At 40.1% G+C, this 26,011-nt stretch overlaps 1 protein-coding gene across 1 annotated transcript in view; it reads left to right on the forward strand.

The window, feature by feature from the left end:
* Positions 1-26,011, forward strand: part of LRRC69 (leucine rich repeat containing 69) — a 77,409-nt gene that overhangs the window by 33,446 nt on the left and 17,952 nt on the right. The window contains exons 5-6 of the mRNA XM_030189739.1: positions 21,888-21,959; positions 24,823-24,924. Coding sequence (XP_030045599.1) covers positions 21,888-21,959; positions 24,823-24,924 — 174 coding nt within the window. The remainder of the gene's footprint in view (positions 1-21,887; positions 21,960-24,822; positions 24,925-26,011) is intronic.

Here is a 26,011-nt window from a genome sequence, read left to right on the forward strand (position 1 = left end):
AAGAATATCTAAGTTAAATCCAGCACTGAATGCAAAAGAGCATGATAGATCAACAAGTACATAAGTATTGCTAGGGTTACCATATGGCTCCAGAAAAAGGAGGATAGATTAAGCCAGTCCGGATTTTACTTCCATTGCTTTCAATGGAAGTAAAATCCGGATTGGCTCAATCTATCCTCTTTTTTTCTGGAGCCATATGGTAACCCTAAGTATTGCCATATTGAGACAGACCAAAGGTCCATCAAGCCCAGCATCCTGTTTCCAACAGTGGACAATCCAGGTCACAAGTACCTGGCAAGATCCCAAAAAAGTACAAAATATTTTATACTGCTTATCCCAGAAATAGTGGATTTTTCCCCAAGTCCAATTTAATAATGGTCTATGGACGCTTCCTTTAGGAAGCCATCCAAACTTTTTAAAACTCTGCTAAGCTAACCACCTTACCACAGTCTCTGGCAACAAATTCTAGTTTAATTACATGTTGAGTGAAGAAAAATTTCTCCGATTTGTTTTAAATTTACTTCTTTGTAGCTTCATCGCATGCCCCCTAGTCCTAGTATTTTCAGAAAGTGTAAACAAATGCTTCACATCTACCCATTCAACTCCACTGATTATTTTATAGACTTCTATCAAATCTCCCCTCAGCCACCTTTTCTCCAAGCTGAAGAGCCCTAGCCGCTTTAGCCTTTCCTCATAGGGAAGTCGTCCCATCCCCTTTATCATTTTCGTTGCCCTTCTCTGCACCTTTTCTAATTCCACTATATATTTCTTGAGATGCGGTGACCAAAATTGAACACAATATTCGAGGTGCGATTGCACATTATGTTTCAACGGTTTTTATTGATGACAGATCAAGAAATACAAATTCACTATAACACAATAATAACATATTTGCTAAAAACACCACAAACACACAACAATGTTGCTAGGCATCAAATTTTACATTTTACCCCTCCCCCTTCAACTAGTGGTGAAGTACATGCTCGGATACCCATGATATACTATAGTCATTCAACCCTATATTTCAACATGCGATTGCCCATTATAGCGTCCTCATTTTTGTTTTCCATTCCTTTCCTAATAATACCTAACATTCTATTTGCTTTCTTAGCCGCTGCCACACACTGAGCAGAGGGTTTCAATGTATGATCAACAATGCCTAGATCCCTTTCCTGGTCGGTGATTCCTAACATGGAACCTTTCATGACGTAGCTATAATTCGGGTTCCTCTTTCCCACAAGCATCAGTTTGCACTTGCTCACATTAAACGTCATCTGCCATTTAGACGCCCAGTCTCCCAGTCTTGTAAGGTTGGTCCTCTTGTAATTTTTCACAATCCTCCCGCGATTTAACAACTTTGAATAACTTTGTGTCGTCAGCAAATTTAATTACCTCACTAGTTACTCCCATCTCTAGGTAATTTATAAATAAGTTAAAAAGCAACGATCCCAGCACAGACCCCTGGGGAACCCCACTAACTACCCTTCTCCATTGAGAATACTGACCATTTAACCCTACTCTCTGTTTTATATCTTTTAACCAGTTTTTAGTCTACAATAGGACACTACCTCCTATCCCATGACTCTCCAATTTCCTCTGGAGTCTTTCATGAGGTACTTTGCAAACGCCTTCTGAAAATCCAGATACACACTATCAACTGGCTCACTTTTATCCACATGTTTGTACACCCCTTCAAAGAAATGTAATAGATTGGTGAGGCAAGATTTCCCTTTACTAAATCCATGTTGGCTTTGTCTCATTAATCCATGTTTTTGAATATGCTCTGTAATTTTGTTCTTTACAATAGTCTCTACCATTTTGCCCGGCACAGACATCAGATTCACTGGTCTATAATTTCCCTGATCTCCTCTGGAACCTTTTTAAAGAATCGGTTTTACATTGAACACCCTCCAATCTTCCAGTACCACGCTCGATTTTATGGATAAATTACATATTACAAACACTAACTCTGCAAGTTCATTTTTCAGTTCTATCAGTACTCTGGGATGAATACCATCTGGTCCAGGAGATTTGCTACTCTTCAATTTGTAGAACTGCCCCATTACATCCTCCCATTTTATAGAGAATTCATTCAGTTTCTCTGACTCGTCAGCTTCGAATACTATTTCTGGCGCCGGTGTCTCTCCCAAATCTTCCTTGGTGAAGACCGAAGCAAATAATTTATTTAATCTCTCAGCTATGGCTTTGTCTTCCCTGATCACCCCTTTAACCCCTCGGTCCTCTAGTGGTCCAACCAATTCTTTTGTCGGCTTCCTGCTTTTAATATGCCTAAAAAAATTTTTTTACTATGTGTTTTTGCCTCCAACGCAACCTTTATTTCAAAGTCCCTCTTAGCCTTCCTTGTCATCTCTTTGCATTTGACTAGACATTCCTTACGCTGTTTCTTATTATTTTCAGTCGGTTTCTTCTTCCATTTTCTGAAGGATTTTCTTTTAGCTCTTCCTTCACCGCACTTTTTAATCATGCCGGCTGTTGTTTGGTCTTCCGTCCTCCTTTTTTAATACGCGGAATATATTTGGCCTGGGCTTCCAGGGGATGGTGTTTTTGAACAGCATCCATGCCTGATGTAAATTTTTAACCCTTGCATCCACTCCTCTAAGTTTTTTTTTCACTGTTCTCATTTTATCATAGTCTCCTTTTTTAAAGTTAAACGTTAACATATTTGATTTCTTATGTATACTTACTTCAAAGATAATATCAAATCTGATCATATTATGATCACTGTTATCAAGCATCCCCAGCACCATTACCTCCCACACCAGATCATGCGCTCCACTAAGGACTAGGCTAGAATTTTTCCTTTTCTCATCAGCTGTACTAGCTGCTCCATAAAGCAGTCCTTGATTTCATTAAGGAATTTTACCTCCCTAGCATGCCCTGATGTTACATTTACCCAGTCAATATCGGGGTAATTGAAATCACCCTTTATTATTGTGTTGCCCAGTTTGTTTGCATCCCTCATTTCCTTTAACATTTCTGCATCCGTCTGTTCATCCTGGCCAGGCAGATGGTAGTACACTCTTATCACTATCCTTTTCCCCTTTACACATGGAATTTCAGTCCATAGTGATTCCAAGATGTGTGTTGTTTCCTGCAGAATTTTTAATCTATTTGATTCAAGGCTCTCCTTAACATACAATTATTATTATTTGTTACATTTGTATTCCACATTTTCCCACCTATTTGCAGGCTCAATGTGGCTTACATAGAACCGTTTGCTACCCCTCCACCAATTCGATCCACCCTATCACTACGATATAATTTGTACCCCAGTATGACAGAGTCCCACTGGTTATCCTCCTTCCACCAGGTCTCAGAGGTGCTTATTATATCTAATTTTTCATTTAGTGCAATATATTCTAACTCTTCCATCTTATTTCTTAGGCTCCTGGCATTCGCATATAGACATTTCAAACTATGTTTGTTGTTCCTATTTACATCATGCTCAGTACTTGACAGTATTAATTTGCAATCTTTTGTCTGATTTTTATTTTTATTTAAGGTCACCTGATCTACTATGGTCTCTTTTGCAACCTCACTATCAGGATACCCTATCTTCTCTGTTTTGGTGATACCTTTGAAAGATACCTTATCCCAAACCATGCACTTTTGAGCGACTGTCGACCTTCCCCCAGTTTCTAGTTTAAAAGCTGTCCTATCTGCATAAAGTAACCATTTATTAATATCAAAGAGAGACATAAGATATTTATGTTTAAATCTGTTTATCAATTTTTCTACAAAATTGAAAAGACAAATGACATCACAGCTTCCAAACATTTCAAAATCAAAACACTCATCCTCTAAGTTAGCATCAAGCTACACGATAAGAACAAAAAGCATAATCCCCCAATAAAAAGATCCACCCCCACTTCTCCCCCCTTCCCTTTGCTCATCAAAAGAACATTAACCAAGGAATATGGAGAATGTAAAATGCACACCCTTGGTAGTGGAAAACACAGTACTTGCCTATGTGCATGGGTACTAGAGTTATTAGTATCCAACTCCAGGTTCAGAATTCTGCTGCGAGCCATTGGACTCAATATTTCAGAATTGCTCCCAGGTATTTTGGAATCATTCTATGTGAAGGAATCTTTTGCCTCATGAAGTGCTCCATAATTTAAGGTTTATTAGCTGAGACAGCCATTGAGAATAAAAGCAGGCATACTTAAAACACTAAGACAAAAATAACCTTCTGACTCTCCCAAACTAGCTAATAGCTTCTATAAATAGGAATGTCTTCAAATGCTTCTGGAATTGCCTATAGTTCATATACAACCATAATGCCACGGGCAAGGCTTTCCATAGTATCGGCCCAGCCACTTAAAACATTGTCACTTATCCACCTACTATCCTTGCCACCACCACTGTTTGATTCTTCTCAAAAGATCCGAACTCTTGCCTAGATATATATTACTTGAGCACTTCTCACAAATAACCTAGTACATCCTCATGAAGGACCTTCAATATGAAGGAATAGATTTAAACTTTATGGACTAGATTCTATATATCACACCTAAAAAATTGGCGCTGAAATGAAATGCGCCTAAGTGTATTCTATAAAGTATGCCTTAATTTAGGTGTATTTTATAGAATAAGCCTAAATTTCTGCACAGCCTGTAGAATATACCAAGCACCAGTCCACGTGACTTAATTTAGACACGGGCAGTTATGCCAAGTAAAACTTGGTGTAAATCCAGACGCCTAATTTAGGCGCGGACTGGGTGTATTCTATAACAACGTGCATAGATTTTAGAAACTTCATGACCCGCCCATTCCATGATATGGCCACGCCCTCTTTTCAACTATGCAACTTAGAATTTATGCATATCACGTCATCAAATGTGCATAGACAGTTCTGTGCAGAAATTCTAATTAATGCCAATTAGTATCAATAATTGCTTATTAATTGGAAATTATCAGCATTTAGCTTGTTAGCTAATTAAGTTGTGCATGCAAATACAGAATATATCTCTATTTGCACGCGCAAATTAAGTTGTGATATATAGAATCTAGGGGTATACGATGCAACACGGGAAGCAAATGCAAAGTTTTCAGGAGAAATTCTAGCTGTCTCTCTAACTGTGGTCGACAGCATGCAGTGGCATCCTAGACCACAACCGTAACACGGTCCAAGGCAAACCAAAGCACAAAGGATTAAAGTAGACTGAACCCCTCCAAACAAGAGTCTAGAGCACCAATCAGAAGTTGGAAGGAGAAAAACAATAGCTAAGTGGTCAAAGTAAGCAATGCTTATAAAAAGCAGTACTTAAATCTATTCTTTACAGAAAAACCCAATTTAACCTAAACCCAAATCCTATACCATCAGAATTGCCATCCCATAGTTCCTCTGTCAGCACCCTATGCTCAACTTATAACATCGTGATCATAGGTATATTTAGTACCAACCTTATCTGTGCCATTCAATATTAGTTTTGTTTTTCAATCTATGAATAATTTTACTTAGCATATTGTTTATGGTAATAGCAGCTATGTAGCACCAAGTCTTTGGTGGTTTACACAACTTAGTACACTGTTGTAAGGTATTGTGACTGTTGCTGATTTTCGCTGGGATAGTGTTTGAATTGGGATCACACACAAATATATGCGTTTTTCACAATTACAGGAATACATGGTACTCATTGGGGTTCATGTTTAAAACACTTAGACTTAAAAAGTTCCATAGGTTACTATGGAACTTTGTAAGTCTAAATGCTTTGAAAATGAGCCCTATTGTATCCTTTTTTCCAGCGATCGTTAGTCGTGTCTGTACACATTGCTATCAATCTGGGAGATAGACTACATTTTTCAGTAGCATTTGTGCTGGGTTTTTTTTTTTTTACTATGCTGCAGCTGATTATTGTCATCTGACATTTCATACAGATGAATAGCCCATATATCATGGTATACCTTTTGCTAGATAAGCCCACAGTATAGCCCCTGACGCAGCCCTTTTGGGCTAAACAAGGCCAGTGTCCGGCGAAATACTTAGTTTGCTTTTCTACAAATAAAGGTTTATGTTCATCTATTATTAATCTGCTCTTGTTATTTCCATCTTGGAGTTTGCGGATCATCTGCCCTGTTGTTTTCTGAGACCCTGTCTATTATTTATTTATTTTGATATATATAGACAGCGTCTCAGAAAACAACAGGGCAGATGATCCGCAAACTCCAAGATGGAAATAACAAGATCAGATCAATAATAGATGCACATAAACCTTTATTTGTAGAAAAGCAAACTAAGTATTTCGCCCGACACTGGCGAAATATATATAAATATAGATATAGATATAGATATAGATATATAGATAGATAGTAAGCTTTTATAATTAAGTTCAGTTTTTGGTTATATTTATTCTTTATATAAGTTATCTGGAGTCTAAGAAGGTTTATTGAAGTATGGATTGTTTTAATATATAGGTTTTAATATCTATCTATCTATCTATCTATCTATCTATCTATCTTATATACATGGGATAGGTTTTTAAACATGTTTGCAATTTTATTGTTGTTCCATTATATAGATATTTATTTTATGCTTTATGTTTCAACATTTTTATTGATGACAAAACCAAATAACAAATTCATCATAATGAATGTCAAAAATTTCAAATAGCAATATGTTCACAAAGGACAGCTTACCATAAGTCATCAACAAACTTTTACCTTTTTAATCCCCCCCACCCCCCACTTTGAAAATTAGCAAAAGCTGAAGCCAAAGTGCTGCGAAACAGAACATAAATTCAACATAGCACTTGTCAATATTCAAAAGCAGAGCATTCCCCTCCAACCCCCCTACCCAGTCCAGCCTAACCCCAAATTCACAATAAATGCCTCACTAAACAATGATCCTTTAAATTACTGCTGAAAAGTTGTGTTCGTCCCAAAACACCCCCTTCCAATTATACAAACATTCAATGGAGTTATTTAACAACTGCCAATACCTACTGCCCTCTAAATGTAGGATTTGAAGAGAACTGTCAAACTGCAATAATGCATCCCCCACCTCCCGGGCTCACTCTTCTCCATAACCCTAGGTCAACTCCAACTGTCAACAGCCCCGCTGAACCTTCCCTCCCCCCACTACCCCTCCCGAACCCCCACCCCACTCGTCTAAATCGTTCCTAATAACTTCCAGATTAAATCAAAATCCTCTGGGGATGGTAAAGCATAGACCTTCACCTATTCCCTCATCCCCCCATGCGCATGTGCAGAGATTAGAGATTCACTCACTCTTGGGCCCATCTTCCCCTAATTATGGATTGACCAGCATGCTGCGACCTTTTGGGCTAAGGATCTGCAGATAAGGTAGCCAAATTTGAGTAAAAATCTTCCTACGTTTGGGGGAGTCCTTCACTTCCCTGGCCTCCCAGACCGCCAAGAGATGTATCTGATTCCGCCAGTGCCAATAAACTGGGGGCTCAGATGATGTCCAATATTGTAATGCACTTCCGAGCCACCAAACTCATTTTTGACATAACAGACTATTGTAGTGGCCCAGGGGAGCAAAAGCCCCAGGTTGATCTAACAAAAACTGCCCCTCCGTCCCCCGAACTGTGCCTCCCAACAGACTGACCAAAAAGCCTCCGACCTGTATCCAGAAAGCCTGCACCTCTGGACACGCCCAGATTGTGTGATAAAGTGAATGAGGATCACTTCCATACTTAGAGCATGCAGAATCCTCAAACCCCCCTATGTGTGCCAGCTGAGGTTTAGTCATATAGCCCCGCAAAATCACCCAATATCCACATTCTCACAATCTCTCATCTGTTACAAGCGCTCAGATACCTTTCAGTGTTGCTGTCACTTACCAGGTCATCAGAGAGATCCCTAAATCCTCTTCCCATCTACCCTTAAGGAGTGCATAGTCTCTACAAGTGAAAGTAAACTCTAATATATCATCACCTTGGAAAGCAGACTGCGGAGTACCTCAAGGATCACCACTATCACCGATCCTTTTCAACCTAATGATGACCCCATTAGCCCTTATCCACTCAGGGCCTTAACTCATTCATCTATGCAGACGACGTCACAATATACGTCCCTTTCAAACATGATCTGACGAAAATCACCAACGAAATCAACCTCGGCTTCCATATCATGAACTCATGGGCAAACGCATTCCAACTAAAACTCAATACAGAAAAAACACACTGCCTTATCCTCTCATCACAATACAACACGAATATACCCACAATCTTAGTCATCCTAGATTACGCCCTCCCCATTTCAGATAGCATGAAAATCCTTGGTGTCACAATCGACCAAAACCTTACACTCGAGACCCAAGATAACTCTACAATCAAGAAAATGTTCCACTCAATATGGAAACTTAAACGCGTGAAACCATTCTTCCCAAGGGCAACGTTCCGCAACCTGATACAATCAATGGTACTCAGCCATGCTGACTATTGCAACGGACTTTATGCGGGATGAAAAGAACAACTCATAAAGAAACTACAGGCTGCTGAAAACACAGCTGCCAGGCTTATATTTGGAAAATCGCGATTTGACAGCACCAAACCCCTATGAGAAAAACTGCACTGGCTCCCAATCAAAGAATGTATTACTTTCAAAATCTGCACCCTAGTCCACAAGGTTATCTATGGCGAAACCCCAGGTTATATGATTGACCTCATAGACCTGCAACCAGAAACACAATCAGAACATCACGAACATACCTAAATCTTCACCACCCTAGCTGCAAAGGACTCAAGTGCAAATAAATTTATGGATCCAGCTTCTCCTATATAAGCACACAACTATGGAACACATTACTGAAAGTCATAGACAACGCACGACCATCTCAACTTCTGGAAATCACTAAAGACCGATCTGTTCGAAAAGGCATACCCTACTGACCCAACTTAAGTGCCTGAATTCAGCAACATAACGAAACCAAAACTTGCAACGAACATTATATAACTCGTCCTCTCTCGTTCCTCTAATATGTCTGTAACGCATATATCTCATTCTCTAATGTGTGTGTAATGCATATATCTCATTCTCTTTAACATTACTCTGTATTTGTTTCATCACCGGAGGTGGTAACGCCTCACGGTACTATGTAAGCCACATTGAGCCAGCAAATAGGTGGAAAAATGTGGGGTACAAATGCAACAAATAAATAAATACTAGAACCCCGTCGGACCAGAGACCTGTGAAGCCCAGAAATCGAAGGCTGTTCCTCAGGAGTATCATGAAAGAAGGCTTGAATCTGCTCTCCCAAATGTAAGCCCTGTGTGGGTTTATCTAAAGAATTTATAATTCTTCACTGATGCAAGAGCTCATTCAAAGATACTTGAAGCTCTAGCACTTGCTGTTTATGTCTCTCCTCTTGGGTCCGACCAAAGCGTTGCCGTGCCTGACAAAGCTGTTTGCTTAGCCTCAAAATCTCCCTATCACATGAGGCCTTAACAAAATGAGCATGACTTATGATTTCCCCTCTAAGCACAGCCTTCGCTACTTCCCAATACAAAACGGGGTCAATTTGATTCTCTTTATTATGTGATGCATATGATTCCCAGTAATTACGCAAGTGCCCCTAAACTATCGGGTCCCTGTATAGTTCGAGCAGAAACATCCACCATTTACATTGGTTAACAGTCGACATCAACAGCCAATCTAGTGCCACCTACGTGTGGTCTGAAATGGTATAAGGCCCTATTTCTGTCCTTGTAATCACTCCGAACATCTGGCGGGCTACCAATAGGTAGTCTATTCGCGACTGTGTCGAGTGTGCCCGTGATAGATGGGTATAATCTTTTTCAGAGGGATGCAAAAAACGCCATACATCTACCAGATCAAGTAATTGACTCATCTGCAACAAGCCCTTATTGAGCTGATAGGAAGATGCATTCCCAGGTGATGATCTGTCAAGGAGGGGGTCCCAAACTACGTTAAAATCTCTGCCCACCACCAGAGCTACATGCGGCTGTTGAAGTAGGAAATTATTTAGGTTTTGATAAAAGCTTCGGTCATAGCTGTTGGGAGCATATAAGTTACAGATAAGCACCTTCTGCCGATCAACCACCGCTTCTAGTACTACGTATCTTCTCGCAGAGTCTACGAAGAGGGGAGTAACGGCTGAGGTTAATCCCTTCCTGAACAGAATCGCCATGCCCACCTCTTCCCCTGCACATGGGCCTGCACACATTCCCCCACCCACCAGGAATTGAGTTTGGCATGCTCTATTTGACTTAAATGTGTCTCCTGCAATAATGCTATATCCACTTTTTGCCTATGTAGGTGTTGCAAAATCTTTGAACGCTTTATGGGCGAGTTAATTCCCCCAACGTTTATGACTACACATCCCTACTCCATTTCTCCCATACTCTGGAAACTGACCACAAGACATTATTCTTACTACCCTCCCCCCCAATTTACCTATCCTCCCCCCCACCCCACCTGCCCCCATCCTCCCCCCCTACCCCACCTGCCCCCCCCAACCTCCCCATCCCATGGAGCAAAGTTCCCCACACGGGAACCACCATGTCTAACACCTCTCCCGCTGCCATCCCCCTTCCACCCGAGCTCATCCATTCCAGCACAGCCAAATGGACACGTGGAGGGGCATAATCAAACGGCGCCAGCCATCTCCGGGGCCGGCGCCATAAGCGGGTGGAGCCAACTGTATTTTCGAAAAAGATGGCCGGCCACCTTTTTCTTGCTAATACGGTTGGGCCCAGCCAAATGTCAGAGCTCGCCAGGTTTGAGATGGCCGGCATCAGTTTTTGGCCATAATGGAAAATAATGCCGGCGATCTCAAACCCGGCGAAATCCAAGGCATTTGGTCACGGGAGGAGCCAGCATTTGTAGTGCACTGGCCCCCCTCACATGCCAGGACACCCTAGGGGGCACTTCTAAAAATTAAAAGTAAAAATAGCTCCCAGGTGCATAGCTCCCTTCCCTTGGTTGTTTAGCACCCAAATCCCCTCCAAATCCCACTCCCCACAACTACACCATTACCATAGCCCTAAGGGGTGAAGGGGGACACCTACATGTGGGTACAGTGGGTTTTGGAGGGCTCCCATTTACCACCACAAGTGTAACAAGTAGGGGGAGATGGGCCTGGGTCCACCTGTCTGAAGTGCACTGCACCCACTAAAAACTGCTCCAGGGACTTGCATACTGCTGTCAGGGAGCTGGGTATGACATTTGAGGCTGGCATAGAGGCTGGCAAAAAAGGGTTTTTTTTGTTTTTTTTTTTTGGGTGGGAGGGGGTTGGTGGCCACTGGGGGAGTAAGGGGAGGTCATCCCCGATTCCCTCCGGTGGTCATTTGGTCAGTTGGGGCCCCTTTTTGAAGCTTGGTCGTGAAAAAAAAAGGGACCAAGTAAAGCCGGCGAAATGCTCGTCAAGCCTGGCTTTTTTTCCCACTATCAGGCAAAGCCGGCCATCTCGTGAGCACGCCCCGTCCCACCCCATCCCGCCTTCACTGCCCTACTGACATGCCCCCTTGATGTTTCGCTGGCTCTGCGACGGAAAGCAGTTGAACCCGGCCAAAATCGGCTTTCAATTATACTGATTTCACCGGGTTCAAGAGATCGCCGGCCATCTCCCGATTTGTGTCGGAAGATGGCCGGCGATCACTTTCGAAAATGAGCTGGATACTCTCCCACGCTCCGAGGTAAAAGTAAAGAAAAAAAAATTCACTTTCACATATTCTGTCCATAGTCCCCCCCCCCCCCCTCCCCTTGACTAGCTCAATCCCCCGAAAGCAGTCCACAATCCCGGATGGTCTGATAGATCTCTTAAAGTTATCACTGCAGACTCGTGTTTCAGGTCTGTGGGTTTCCGGGAGCATATCCAGTCAACTGCATGTCATCCAAAAGTAGATCCATCGTTGAAAACGCTGCGTGAGCCTTGCCATTGCCAAGGTATCCAATATACGATTGCAAAGCCAGTCTTCAATTAACGATCTCCAGACTCCGTTCCCTCCAGGCGTGTCAAAAACTCCTGGGCTGCTTCTGCTGAATCATAAAACTTTGTAACTCCATTGTGTGTAACTCTCAGCCTTGCTGGATATTGCAAAGCAAATCAGATTTTCATAATGAACAACTTAAAGCACACCGCAGAGAATGTGCGATGCTTTGCTGCCACTCTGGCCGAGTAATCCTGAAAACAACGGATCTGTACTTCTTTATATGTTAATTGCTTTCCAGATCTAGTTGCCTGTAACACTTCATGCTTGTAAGCATAGTTCAACAGCCACAAAATGACCACCCGTGGCTTAGTGGCTCCTGCTTGCTTGGGGCCCAGCCGGTGGGCCCTTTCATTTCGCAAAGGCCCAAGGCATTCTGGGAGTTGTAGTTCTTTTGTAATCCAGCGCGTCAAAAATGCTCCAAGCTGTCTCTCTGCGATAAACTCAGGCAGCCCCACCAAACGTATATTGTTTCTCCGAGACCTATTCTCAAGGTCCTCTACTTTTTCTTCCAGGGCAAACAGTTTCTTCTTTAGGGAATCCTGGGTCTCTTCTACAGCTGTTACTCTATCCTCGACCTTGCTTGCTCACATCTGAAAAGCCACACAGTCCCGAGAAAGGTCTGTAAGCTGCGTTTGTATCTTTTCCAATTTTGAGTCAATGGGGGCCAGCCTGCGCTCCAGTAGATCCTCCAGACATTACCATGGTAATTTCGGCAATCCATGCCGACAACACCATGAGGCCGGGCGGGCTTGCAGGTGGTGCCATTTTGTCTTCCACACACTTACCATGCAGCTTCTCTTTTTGTGCGCCTCTCACTGCCATTTCAGCTCCACCAAGCTATTAAACCAATGTTCATTAGTTTAGGTACGTCCTGTGGCAATATATACCTGTTTAAAGTCCGCTGGCTAGCAAAAACGTGCTGGGGGAGGCGGCGGGAGCCGGAGAATCCCACTCTAGCAGCCTCTCTCTGGCATGGTGTCACGTGACCTTCTTATTTTATGTTTTTTATATTATTTCTTTAGACCCATGACACAGGTGGATTCCCGCCAAAACATGGCCTGTGTCACTTTTGAATAAACAATTTATGATTGCCCCAGTCTTGAAGGCCTTTGTGTACTTGTTTTGATTTGCTTTGGTTGGTGTACTCTTGATCCCTCTTTGTCTTTTGCAATAACAACATCAGAAAAGAAGCAGTTGATATCTAACATATTGGTTACAAATAAACCATCTAAGGTATGTCCAGCAATGTGGGTTTTAGAGGTAGGCCACCACATTAAATTTAAAGAGGACATGAAGTCTCTAAAGTACATCACTAGGGGAGTGTCTTCTGATGTTTTGAAATGTAAATTAAAATCTCCCAGAATTAAAATCCTCTTAAAATGAACAGAATGGAAAAGAATTCTCTCTATTAAAAGCTTAAGATAAATAATGAGAAAGATCCAAATCATCAAAATGAAACATGCTCCACTAAAGTAAGAAGACACTGAGGGCCGTGTTTACTAAGGTGCACTAGCATTTTTAGCGCACACTAAAATTAGTGCTTGCTAAACACTAGAGTCACCCATATATTCCTATGGGCGACTTAGCATTTAGCATGCCCTAATCATTAGCACATGCTAAAAATGCTAGCATGCCCTTAGCATGGCTTAGGAATCAGGGCCCTGAGTGTATTTTACAACTTTTTAAAATCCAAAGATTCCTATTTTAAGCCCATTTTATAAAAGCAAATACAAATCTGCCAAATTTAGGTGTGCTCAACATAGAAGAGATTCAAAATCACCCAAATAGCCAAAATACTTCCTCCAAAATAAGGACCATCATACACAAGAACTCGCCTCTATAGTGATTTTTAAGAAAGGTCTTTATCATTTAATCATAGGTCTAGTTTCTATCATCTCTTTTTTAAATAATTTTTCAAAAACTATTGTGAATATCTCAATCTCCCAAACCAAAATAACTTGAATTAAAAAAATTAACATTCAGATGAAAAAGATATATGTCTCATTATATGTTTTTAAACAGAGACATCAAACGTAGCTCACATGTTGCCAACAGGATAGTGTTTTGAACTGTCTAGCGTCTCTCTCCACTCTGCATTGGGGCTAATCATTTAACCAAGTCCAACTCATTCAAGTGTTGGTTCTAACCATTAAAAATGGCAGCTGGAATAAATATAAACTTTAAAATTAGAGGACCAATCAAATGGGTCAGTGTAAATTCAGATCTCATTAAAAATTATCACCAAAATAATTCAAAATAAATCAAATAAGTCAGTCAAAATAAGTGCGCTAAATGTGATCTTTCTTCAATATTTAAAATCATGATGCTGAAGAAAGATCATGATTGGCTCATTTATTTTGACAGTTTTTGATAGTTTTTGATTGGACCTGAATTTGAGCTGAGCCATTTGATTAATTTTAAAGTTTATATTTATACCTGCCATCATCTTTTGTCTGTATCTAATTGCTGAAATTTCCTTTTATGCTGTTTCTGGAGTTCAATTGAATAAGTAATAATTATTCCTTTGATAATGGCTTTAAATGAATCCCACCAATCTAAGACAGATGTGTCTGTGCTCTTATTATAGTCAAAATAATTTTCAATGGCTACTTTGATAAATTGTCAAGAGCCCAGTATTAAATTTCCATGGTCCTGGAGGAGGGACTTCTTATTGACACTGCAAAGTAATTTGTATAGTTGCATGATCAGACAATGTTACAGTGGTTGTATCAATAGTAAGGATGCTAGATAATAGTTGATTAGATAGCAAAAAGAAGTCAATTCTTGAATGTATATTGTGAAGCAAGGAATAAAAAGATATATTCATTGTGAACAAGATGTTGGAACCTCCAGGGGTCTATCAGCCCAGTATCTGTCATAAGGGTTTTAAGTATCGAACAGCATGACCCATTCAGTCTACCCAGAAAGGCTCTCGATTTCCTGTTAACCATTGGGTCTAATTAAATCACCCCCCATAAGAAAATGGATCACCCCCAGAGGAAGTGATGTCACCACTGGGTATGGGCACATAGGAGCAGAGCTCCGGGAGATTTCTCCAACATTAGCATTAAAATCTATACTTGCAGTCTGGGCTGACGGAGTACAGTTGCTCTTTAGCTTATATTGATCTGCGGGGTATAGCTGGGCATGAATGAGCACCCCAAAGCCATGGATTTATCTCCCTTTGGATCAGCAGGGCACAGCGCCACAAGGCTTGACTCGAACAGCAAGATGGCGTCAGAGCCCTCGCAGTCTGACCACTCCCAGTCTCCCGACCTATTTCCAGCAGGGATGAATCGAACGAGATTGCCTACATCACAGGGTAAGCATCTGCATGAAATTTGGGAATGGCGCCAACTTAAAAGCTGTTCGAGAGGAGCTGGCAACACTGGGGGTGGACCTCAGCTCATAGATCACAGAGCATGAGCACTGGGTTCAGGACTCCATGCCACATATAGATGAGTATACGGAGGACCTTACTGGAGTAGATGCACAATTGCAGGTGCTGCAACCTCAAATGCAGCGTTAATGGATAAGCTGGAGGATTTAGAAAATAGGAGTTGGCGCTCCAATTTACACATCTGAGGGGTTGCTTGGAGAACCATATCAGCAAGTGGTTGAGAAAATAAAGGCTAAAGAGTTGGCGTTCCTGAAATACAGAAAAACTCAAGAAGAACACAGAGAGGAATATCGGATGACACTGAAAGAAGCCAAGAGAGATGTATGTCTGGCGAAAGCGGAAGCTGAAGAACAAATGGCTAGAAATATAAGAAGGGGCGGTATATTAGTGAAAGGAGGAAGACTAAAAATGGAATTGTGAGACTGAAAGATGTGGAAAATGATGAAGAAAAAGCAAATATACTAAACAAATACTTCTGTTTTCACGGAAGAAAATCCTGGAGAAGGACCATGATTGACTGGCAAAAGTACATATGAGAATGCAGTGGATATTTTTAGTATATTTAGAAGGTGATCTCCTCCTGTTGAAACTGTTTATATAACAAACATGAAAGCATGGAAAAGATATGAGAACACAACTAGCGTTTTTTTGACCTAAGGGTGTTGCCTCAAAAACCCCCGGCTTAGTATCAAACAAGCTCACGGGGGCTGGGCTGTTTCATCACTGGCAAACACCCCGAGTATTAAGTAATTTCTTTGTGTTTAGACCATAGAGAGCTATTAAGCTACTTAGCTTTTTACTTAGCTTTTTCAAAGTAGTCCGGAGGTATAGATTTTCTGTTTCTTGAAATGACGCCAAACACGACCATGACCTACGATGGCCAGCGTTTCGTTACCTGCCTCAGGGTCATTAGGTCTGCGTCTATCTAAACTGCAACAGAAAAATATATTAGTAAAAGTTAGGCTTTAACATTGTAAAGGTATACATTCCTTCTTTCAGAGTTACCTAGACTCGAAAACCAGCACTTCTACGGACAAGCTGAATGAAAAAATGGCCTCTCGATTTAAATACCTTCCTACGTCAGACGCCGGAAGTTGGCATGGCCAATCAGTCAATGTTCGTTTAAACTTAACTGGAAATAAAGTTCTATAGTTCAAAAAAAAAATTTTCTTCTTTTTTTCTCTTTTCTTTTTATATTGAATGAAGAAAGATTTTTATAAATGTATATATATCTTTACCTTGAACTGCAGCACCCAACCAACCCATATTTCTAACTAGAAAAAATGTCCCCATTCAATTTTTCCATTTAGACCCATTGGAACTAATGAGTGCAAACGATGTATCCATCTTTGTTCGCATTGGAACAATGATCTCTTCTTATTGCCTCCAATTCTGTTGGTGGAAGCTTCCATTTGTTGCAGCACAAAACATCGTAGCTCCATAAAGGAGTGCTGAGCTCTATCACAGTGAAGAGCCAAAGGTGTAGTTGTCTTTCTTGTGTGTATCACACTACGATGCTCAATCAGTCGAACCTGCAGCATGCGTGTAGTCTGTCCTATATATAACTTCTCACAAGGACAGATTAAACAATAAACCACATAATCAGATTTACAGTTAGTATTGACATTTAGAGTAAATCTTTGTGCAGACACAGGATGAACAAATTCTTTTATTTCTATCATCACTTCACACATGTTGCAGTTGCCGCATTTTTTATGTCCTTCAAAAGTAGAACTTCTCTGTGTGAGCGAAGGTAGTAGAGATGGGCATAGAAGTTCTTTCAGATTCTTTGATCGACTGTAAGCGAAACGAATCTTCGTATCTGTGAATGTTGGTAATGTTTGTAGTATGCCCCAGTGATCCTTAAAAATCTTCATGATCTTATGTGTGTCGTTGTTAAACCGTAGGACACAAGTGATGAGTTATTGTTCATCACACGATTTTCTTTTATCATCCTTGGAGTTAAGTAACAATTCCCGATGATTAAATTTGGCTCTGCGATATGCTTGTCGTACTGTCTGTTTTGGATAACCTCTTTGAAGAAGTCGTTTATTCAACGTCCTTGCCTGTTCTCGAAAATCAGTCTGTTCTGAACACAATCGACGATATCTTAACATCTGAGAGAACGGAAGGCTCTCCTTAAGACATTTCGGATGACAACTTGTATATTGCAACAAGCTATTAACATCAGTCTTTTTTCGGTATACAGTTGTGTCAAAGGATACCTCACCTCTCTTAACCTGTACATCCAAAAAATTAATTACTTGCTTATCATGATGTCCTGTAAATTTGATCGTTGGATGGCATTGGTTAAGATATTGGATGAATAATTCTAGAGTGGGTTCATCTGCTTCCCATAAAAAGAAAATGTCATCAATAAATCTGCACCATAACTTAACATGAGACCAGAAAAAGCAGCTGTATACAAATTTCTCCTCAAATAAAGACATGAACAAATTGGCTACTGAAGGTGCTAAAGTAGCTCCCATGGCTACCCCTGAAATTTGTTGAAAATTTTTTTTATCAAACTGAAAATAGTTTTTCTTTAAAGCCAGGGTAGCTAATTTAAGAATAAATGACGTTAATGCTGCTCCATGTTTATCACACAGAGAGATTTGGATTACCTCTAAAGCTTCATCTTGAGGAATTGAGGTATAAAGTGCAGTGACATCGAGAGTTACAAATAAAGTCTCAGCAGGAGGTAGATCAACAGTATTCAAAAGTCGCATAAAATGCGTAGAATCTTTTATGTAAGATTTGCCTCTAGGTACCAGGGGGCGCAAAAAAGTGTCTATATATATTGAAAGAGGTTCTAGTAAAGAGCCCTTCCCAGATACTATCGGACGCCCGGGTGGCTTACACAAAGTTTTGTGCACTTTAGGTAATGTATAAAATACTGGTATGTTCGGAGTATTTGTGTTAAGAAACTGAAACTCTTTTTGAGTAATCAAACTATCAGTATATGCTGTACCTGTTAACTGAAAAATAGCAGATTTTAACAGCTCTGTTGGGTCTTCATCTAAGCATATATAGTCCCTAGTGTTATTTAATTGCCTGTATATCTCTTCTTCATATGCAGAGCGATCTTGAAGAACCACTGCTCCTCCTTTATCAGCCTTTCGTATCACCAATTGGGTGTTGTTCTTCAATTGACCTAAAGCTATCTGTTCTTCTTTAGTTAAATTGTATCTATGTTTAATTATAGATTCTTCAATTTTAACCAGATCTCGTAACACCACTTGGCGAAAAATTGAAAGGGCCGGGTCTGGTGGAGTAGGGGGACACCATGTAGACTTTAATTTAACTCTAGATACGTCTACAGTGTTCGTTTCTGTGTCTGTCAACTGTGAGAAGTAAGTTCGTAGATGTAATTTACGAAAAAACTTTTCCAGATCGACCCGACACTGGAAAGAGTCATAACGTTGAGTGGATATAGCATGGCTCATGGAAGAGAGTGTTTATGAACAACTTGAAAATCTAAAGGTGGACAAAGCCATGGGACCGGACGGGATCCATCCCAGGATATTGAGGGAGCTCAGAGAGGTTCTGGCGTGTTCTCTTAAAGATTTGTTTAATAAATCCTTGGAGATGGGGGAGGTTCCATGGGATTGGATAAGAGTGGATGTGGTCCCTCTTCACAAAAGTGGTGACAGAGAAGAAGCTGGAAACTACAGCCTGGTAAGTCTCACTTCAGTTATTGGAAAAGTAATGGAAGCGATGCTGAAGGAAAGGATAGTGGTTGCAAGATCCGTGACAACATGGTTTTACCAAAGGTAAATCATGCCAAACGAATCCCATTCTTTGATTGGGTGACCAGAGAACTGAATCAAGGACATGTGATAGATGTAATCTATTTAGATTTCAGCAAAGCCTTTGATATGGTTCCTCACAGTGTTTATATTAGTGATTATAAACATGGTTGCCATTTATGGCGGCTTTGTTTGAATAGCTCCTGATGACACCTGTTGGCAAACCACAGTCTTGTGTAGAGCTGTCAGAAAAACTGCTTTGAAAATCTTCCTTGGACTTGATTGTGACTGATATTTGCTTGATGAAAGAGTCGTCATTTTAAGGACTGCAACCGCTCTGTGTGACATAGATAGCGGAAGACACTTCTGAGGAGCCGCGGTTTTGCCTCTGGAGGTTTTAGAAGAACTATGAAATTGTTGCTACAGTCTTCCCTGCAGAAAGCATTGGTGAACATTCAGTAACTGATGCTAAATAATTCTAGCATTTATATATAGGCAGGGAGATTGTATGTTGTAAAGTATTACAAAGGCAGAATCCGGAGAGGCTTTGTGGTGATGAATGGTTTTAAATAATGGTTGAAATAAAGTATACATAACTTCAATTGTGGTTTATGGTGTATAGTTGTCTGTTCTTTTTTGTGATTTTATTTTCTGTAAAAATTATGTTCATATAAGATTGTATTGTCCTTGGATATAGTGTTATATCTGTTTACAATTATTAATAAATATAAATTACGCTCTTCATTCATCAGAGGAAGTTCATACAGTTATCTCTAGTAGCACACAGGTACCCTAGTTAAAATTTACACCTGTTTTGAAGAAAGTGTAAATATGTGTATGTACTTGTACATGCATAATTTATAAAATATGTGTGAATAGTGCAACTCTACCCATCTCCATTCAAACTATGCCTCTTGGAAAACATACCTGCAGATATGTAAATGTTGGCATTGTCTTGCAGTGTGCCTGCTTTGTATGCATGTATATCTATGTTCAATTTTATATGAGAATATTTTCTAATGTAAAACATCTGTTACATGTAGAAAAACCTTTATAAAATTAGCCCTGCTATTTATAGTGTAGCAAATTCTTCCTTTATAAACTATTGGGCCAATATGCAGCCGATAGCAGTGAACATTTTGCTGACTGCTGCAGTCATTATTCCTGGATATTTAGTGCCGGGCCATCTCCGGGCTTTGGCATTGAATATCTGTTTTTTGTGGAGCCGGCTAACATATAGTCGGTTAAGTCGATATTCAGTACTTAATCCGGTCCCATGGCTTTATCCACCTTTAGATTTTCAAGTTTTTCATAAACACTCTCTCCCATGAACCATGCTATATCCGTTCCATTCTCATAAGCACTTTTGCCAGTCAATCATGGTCCTTCTCCAGGATTTTCGTCTGTGAAAACAGAAGTATTTGTTTAGTATATTTGCTTTTTCTTCATCATTTTCCACATAGCGGTTCGAAGCATCTTTCAGTCTCACAATTCCATTTTTAGTCTTCCTCCTTTCACTAATATACCGCCCCTTCTTATATTTCTAGCCATTTGTTCTTCCGCTTGTGCTTTCGCCAGACATACATCTCTCTTGGCTTCTTTCAGTGTCATCCGATATTCCTCTCTGTGTTCTTCTTGAGTTTTTCTGTATTTCAGGAACGCCAACTCTTTATTTTCTCAACCACTTGCTGATATGGTTCTCCAAGCAACCCCTCAGATGTGTAAATTGGAGCGCCAACTCCTATTTTCTAAATCCTCCAGCTTATCCATTAACGCTGCATTTGAGGTTGCAGCACCTGCAATTGTGCATCTAGTCCAGTAAGGGCCTCCGTATCCACATACAGTAAAGGAGTCCTTTTAGTAAGCAGAGGTAAAAAGTGGCCTGCTGTAGTGAGAGCGGGTTTTTTTCGGGTGTGTGCTGGGCCATTTTTTACCGTGTCTAGGAAAAAGGGACTTTTTTAAGGGGCCAGAAAATGGATGTGCGCTAAAAGTGAAACCAGCGAGTGTCCATTTTTGGCCTGAGACCATACCTCCACCCTTTGACCTAGCGGTAAGGTCTCACGTGCTACCCGCTTAGTAAGCATGCAGCACATGCCAACTGCTGTTTACCGTTGTGTAAGTGGCCCATTTCTACTGTGGGATTCTGCGCGCGCCAAATTCAGAATTACTTCCTGGTTCATGTGCTAGCCGGGCAGTAGTGCCAATTTGGTGTGCGCTGTACATGCGTAGGCCTTTAGGCAGCTTCATAAAAGGGCCCCAAAGACAGGACAGTCCCATTTATGCAGTTACCCTGACCATTAAGTGCTGAACATCAGCACTTATCTGGCGATTGAGGCAGACATGGGAAGCAACTGCTTGCCCTGAGATTTGCAGTATGGAGTGTTTGCCACGATTTGGGTTTCTGCCAGGTACTTGTGACCTGGCTTGGTCACTGTTTGGAAAACAGGATACTGGACCAGATGGACCACTGGTCTTACCCAGTATGGCTACTCTTATGTTCTTATGAAGTGCTGACCACCCACGGAATGCTCCCAAAATAGCTGGTTTTCACTTAGATACTAACCACTAATTTTCAGTGGTGATAACTAGTTAAGTGCCGCTGAAAATTAGCAGATAGCCCCGAACAAACGATTTAACTGGTCAGCAGCTGTTTCTGGCCAGTTAAATAAATTTGAATATTGACCCCTATAAATCTAGTATATTGTTCTGAAGCATAGAGTATTATTTTTTAACTTTGAAAAATATGCATGGCTAGAAACCTTTCTTATACTAATGTTGTCTTTTAATTTCATACAGAAACTTTGCGAACTGAAAAATTTAAAAATTTTAGATGTAGCGGGAAACCAAATTCAAAGTTTCCCAACAGCAGTAAGTATATTTATTTATTTATTTATTTGTTACATTTGTGCCCCACCTTTCCCCACTTATTAGTATGCTCAAAGTGGCTTACATAGTTCCAGAGAGGTGGTTACAGACTCCTGTGTGAAACAAATACAGTGTAGGGGTACAATTACAGTGACAAATACAGTAAAGAAGTATCGGGAATAACATGCATCGAATGTTTGTACGTTTGGGAAGCTGCCAGGTGCCCTTGACCTAGATTGGCCGCTGTTGGGGACAGGATGCAGGGCTTGATGGACCTTTGGTCTTTTCCCAGTATGGCATTACTTATGTACTTATGTACATTAAATATCCATTGCATCTTGCTAATTTGGAAATTGTTTTTTTTCAACATTACTAATGTGTACGTAGAATAAAATCCAGTTTTAGATCAGACCTCTTCAGCAACTCAGCTAGCTAATTATTTTCAGGACAAGATTATAAAGATGCCATTACTCTAGCGGCTACATTTGCTAGCTCTTTGAGGGGTCCTTTTAATAAATTGCAGGAAAAAGGGCCTTGCGCTAGCAGCGGGGGCCGTTTTTCCCACGCGACGGGGACCATTTTACCGCAGCGGGTAAAAAGCCCCCAGACAAACATGGCCATGTGGTAAGAGAACTCATACCGTGTGGGTATGTGGCGGGGAGTCCTTACCGCCACCCATTGAAGTTGTGATTAGGGCTCCCGCGGTAACCCGGTGGTAACCATATATGGAGTGGGGGTTTTTTTTGCCAGTAATGAAGAGATTTTAGCTCTGAAGAGTTTACTCTGGAGCTCTTTGAGGCTTTTTCTACCCACTATTATTATTACATTAGCGAATGTCTAATGCAGATTTCTATCTGATTGAGGATTGTATTTATAATATATTTTGTGTGATTATTTCATCCTCTACCCATACTTTGTTTCCATTGTTCTATTGATGACATACCTGGAGATAGAATTTGGGATAATTTTTCTGCTATTTTATGACACAATTTACTGAAACTGTTTAAGAAGTACTGTACATTGGACACCTGTCCTCCTTACCTGATGCAGACGGCCCCTCCATCTTTTCATGTTATTTTATTTGACTGGATTCAACTAAACTTGTGGAAATAATTATTACTACTATACTTAAAGATTTGAAACAGCTTAATTCTCTTTTAGCTAATTACAGGCAGATAGCCTCCATACCGTTTTTTACTAAGCTGGCTGAGGTATTGGTGACTTTGCAATTAGAACAGCAATTAAATATGCATTCTATTTTGCATTCCTCTCATTCTGGGTTCTGGCCTCTTTTCAGTACTGAAACGGTGATTAGTTCTCTACTAGATCATGCTAGAGGTTTTTAAGTGAAAGCAAAATTGCCTTGATACTTCAATTCGATCTGTCATCGGCATTTGATCTAGTGGATCATACCATTTTACTGCAAACCCTAGAGGATATAGACATTATGGGGCATGTATTGAACTGGTTCCTGTCGCTCTTCCAGGGTTAAAATGAAAGATACTTTATCTTCATCATGGCAAAATCCTTATGGGGTTCCCCAGGGATCCCACCTTTCCCCTTTATTATTTAATGTCTTTTTTGCGTTCCCTGGGATTCCTGCTGGAAAGTAATGATTTTTTGCATTACGGTTATGTGCATTACATTTCTGTTCTTATTCCATTCAATTCTGTATTTGATATAGATCCTTTTAAGGCGCATCACTGTATCTGGGTAAATGCATGTTTGATCGCAAGCTGAAACTCAAGACTGAAAAAACAAAATTTTATGCTTTGATACCAAACCCGATAATATCCCTACTACTATATCTCCTGTAATTAGGATTTTGGGTGTTCTATGGAGCACACACTACTGCTTTGGTAAAGAAATGTTTCCTTCTAATGAGAAAGTTGAGTTGTATTCGCAACTACTTTGAAGTAGATCAGTTTAAGCTTTTAACTCGGGCGCTTTCACTTTCTCAATTAGACATATGTTTGTAAATGCTATATTCTACACTTATAATAATACTACACTTCTTTCCCACCAACTCACTTCTTTATCATCACACTTCCGCCACTAGTCATTTAATACATATCATTTCTCTTTCTTCGTGGCCTTAGTTGTGCACATCGCCAGTCTTTAATAATGGCAATGGATCCTGCACACAATTCTTCATAGGCTCACAATTTACGTGATTTATTAATATATTTACTTTCTAATAAAACTTTGTTTCTTATTTCAATATATTTTCAAGTACTCATCTTAGTTAGATGTATCAGACCCAGGGGCTGATGTTAGTAAAAGGGCCCCAATGTGCAGGAGTAGAGGAATGCATGAAGAATACTGCACTGATCAATGTAATGCATCAGATGAGTCCGATTATATGTTGCACGTTATTTTCAGCTTTTTCCCCTTTGAAAAGTCAAGTAAAATCTGTAGGTTCAATATATCTGCAGACAATGCACATATGCAGAGTAACCTTTTCCTGCACCACCAGCATATTTCCAAGGACCTAGTCAGTTTATAGTAAAATGACAGAATCAGTACGTAATGAACGTTACAGCTTAAGGGAGAAGTTATCAATGTGGGCTGCTGTTTAGATGTGTTATTATTTTAACCCCAGGTATTAGTAACTAGGTCTCATTGCATGAAGTGGGACCTATGCTAAAATAGCATGAGTTAATGATGAAATAGCATGTCTTAATGGCAGCCCAAATTGATAACTATGCCCCTAATTGGTCAAGATCTGAGGAACCTGGCTTCATAATAATACACTGCAGAAATACTGATTAGAATCACAGTAGCATCAAGTGAAACCAACAAACTTGATTTTTAATGTTTATTTTCCTAGTTTTAATGCTTTTATGTTTCTTTTCTATTTAAAAAGATAGAGAATCTTCCACTACGAGAATTTTACTATGAAGAAAACCCACTCCTGGTAAAGAAGACTTTTGTTACTGGCTATAATGAGGAAGTTTTATCTCTTAGGGTAAATAATAATAAAATAAAAGTTCTAGTTCACATAATGCAAACTTGTAGAAGTTTCTAGATGTGTAATGTAAGGTCACAGCAGAACTTTCTGATTTGCTCTAGTGAGCACACACAGAATGTTTTGCATCTCAGGCACTGCATGGGGCCACCAACATTTATTTTTTCTGCAGAGCCCAATGGCCATATTTTTGTCATAGTGTGCAGGTAATTTTTTTTTAATGTGTAGAAAATAGATTTTTTTCTAGAATCCATCTTGATTCTGCTTCTTTTCTGTTAGGTTTTTCTACAAATTTCAAGATTTCTTTGTTTTTGCGACTACATTCCACACTGGTATTGGTGTATCAAAGTGTCATTTTGAGTTTTGTTAACAATGAAGTATTTGATTTCACTGCATCTATTTTTTTTTTTTTGCCTAATGTCCCAAAACATAAGAGACCCAACAACTTCAAAAAGTACACCCAATCTTGGCCATCAAAACCCATGATACTATATGTATGCAGTTTCCGGGGCATGGGTACAATGGGCTAGGTTCTATATATGGCACCTGAAAAATTGGTGCCGAAAATATTTCTGCCTAGGTGTATTTTTTAAACTGTGCCTAGATTTAGGCATGGTTTATAGAATGCCTAGTGTGTTTATAGAATATGCCTAGCAGCCATACTTGCACCTAACTCTAGGTGCGTTCATTTATACCAAGTAAAACTTGGTGTAAATACCGGTGCCCAAGTTAAGTGCAGAGCAGGTGTATTCTACAACCATGTGTGTAGATTTTCAGAATGCCTATGGCTCACCCATTCCACACCCATTTTTGGTAGCATGCATTAGAATTTATTTGCATCACTTTACAGAACACGCTTAGCAAGTTGTGTGTGTAAATTCTAATTAATGCCAATTAGTATCAATAATTGCTTGTTTAGTGGCAATTATTGGTGCTGATTGGCTTAAGTAATTAAATTGCACACATAAATCCAGAATGTGAGTGGATTTGCGTGCATAATTTTGGTCACGCTATGTAGAGTCTGGGGGAATATCCCACTTCTGTTTCCTGTCCAGAGATGACACCTAGCATTCTTTGTAATTGAGAT

The sequence above is a fragment of the Microcaecilia unicolor genome, chromosome 1, assembly GCF_901765095.1.
Source record: "Microcaecilia unicolor chromosome 1, aMicUni1.1, whole genome shotgun sequence".
NCBI lineage: Eukaryota > Metazoa > Chordata > Amphibia > Gymnophiona > Siphonopidae > Microcaecilia > Microcaecilia unicolor.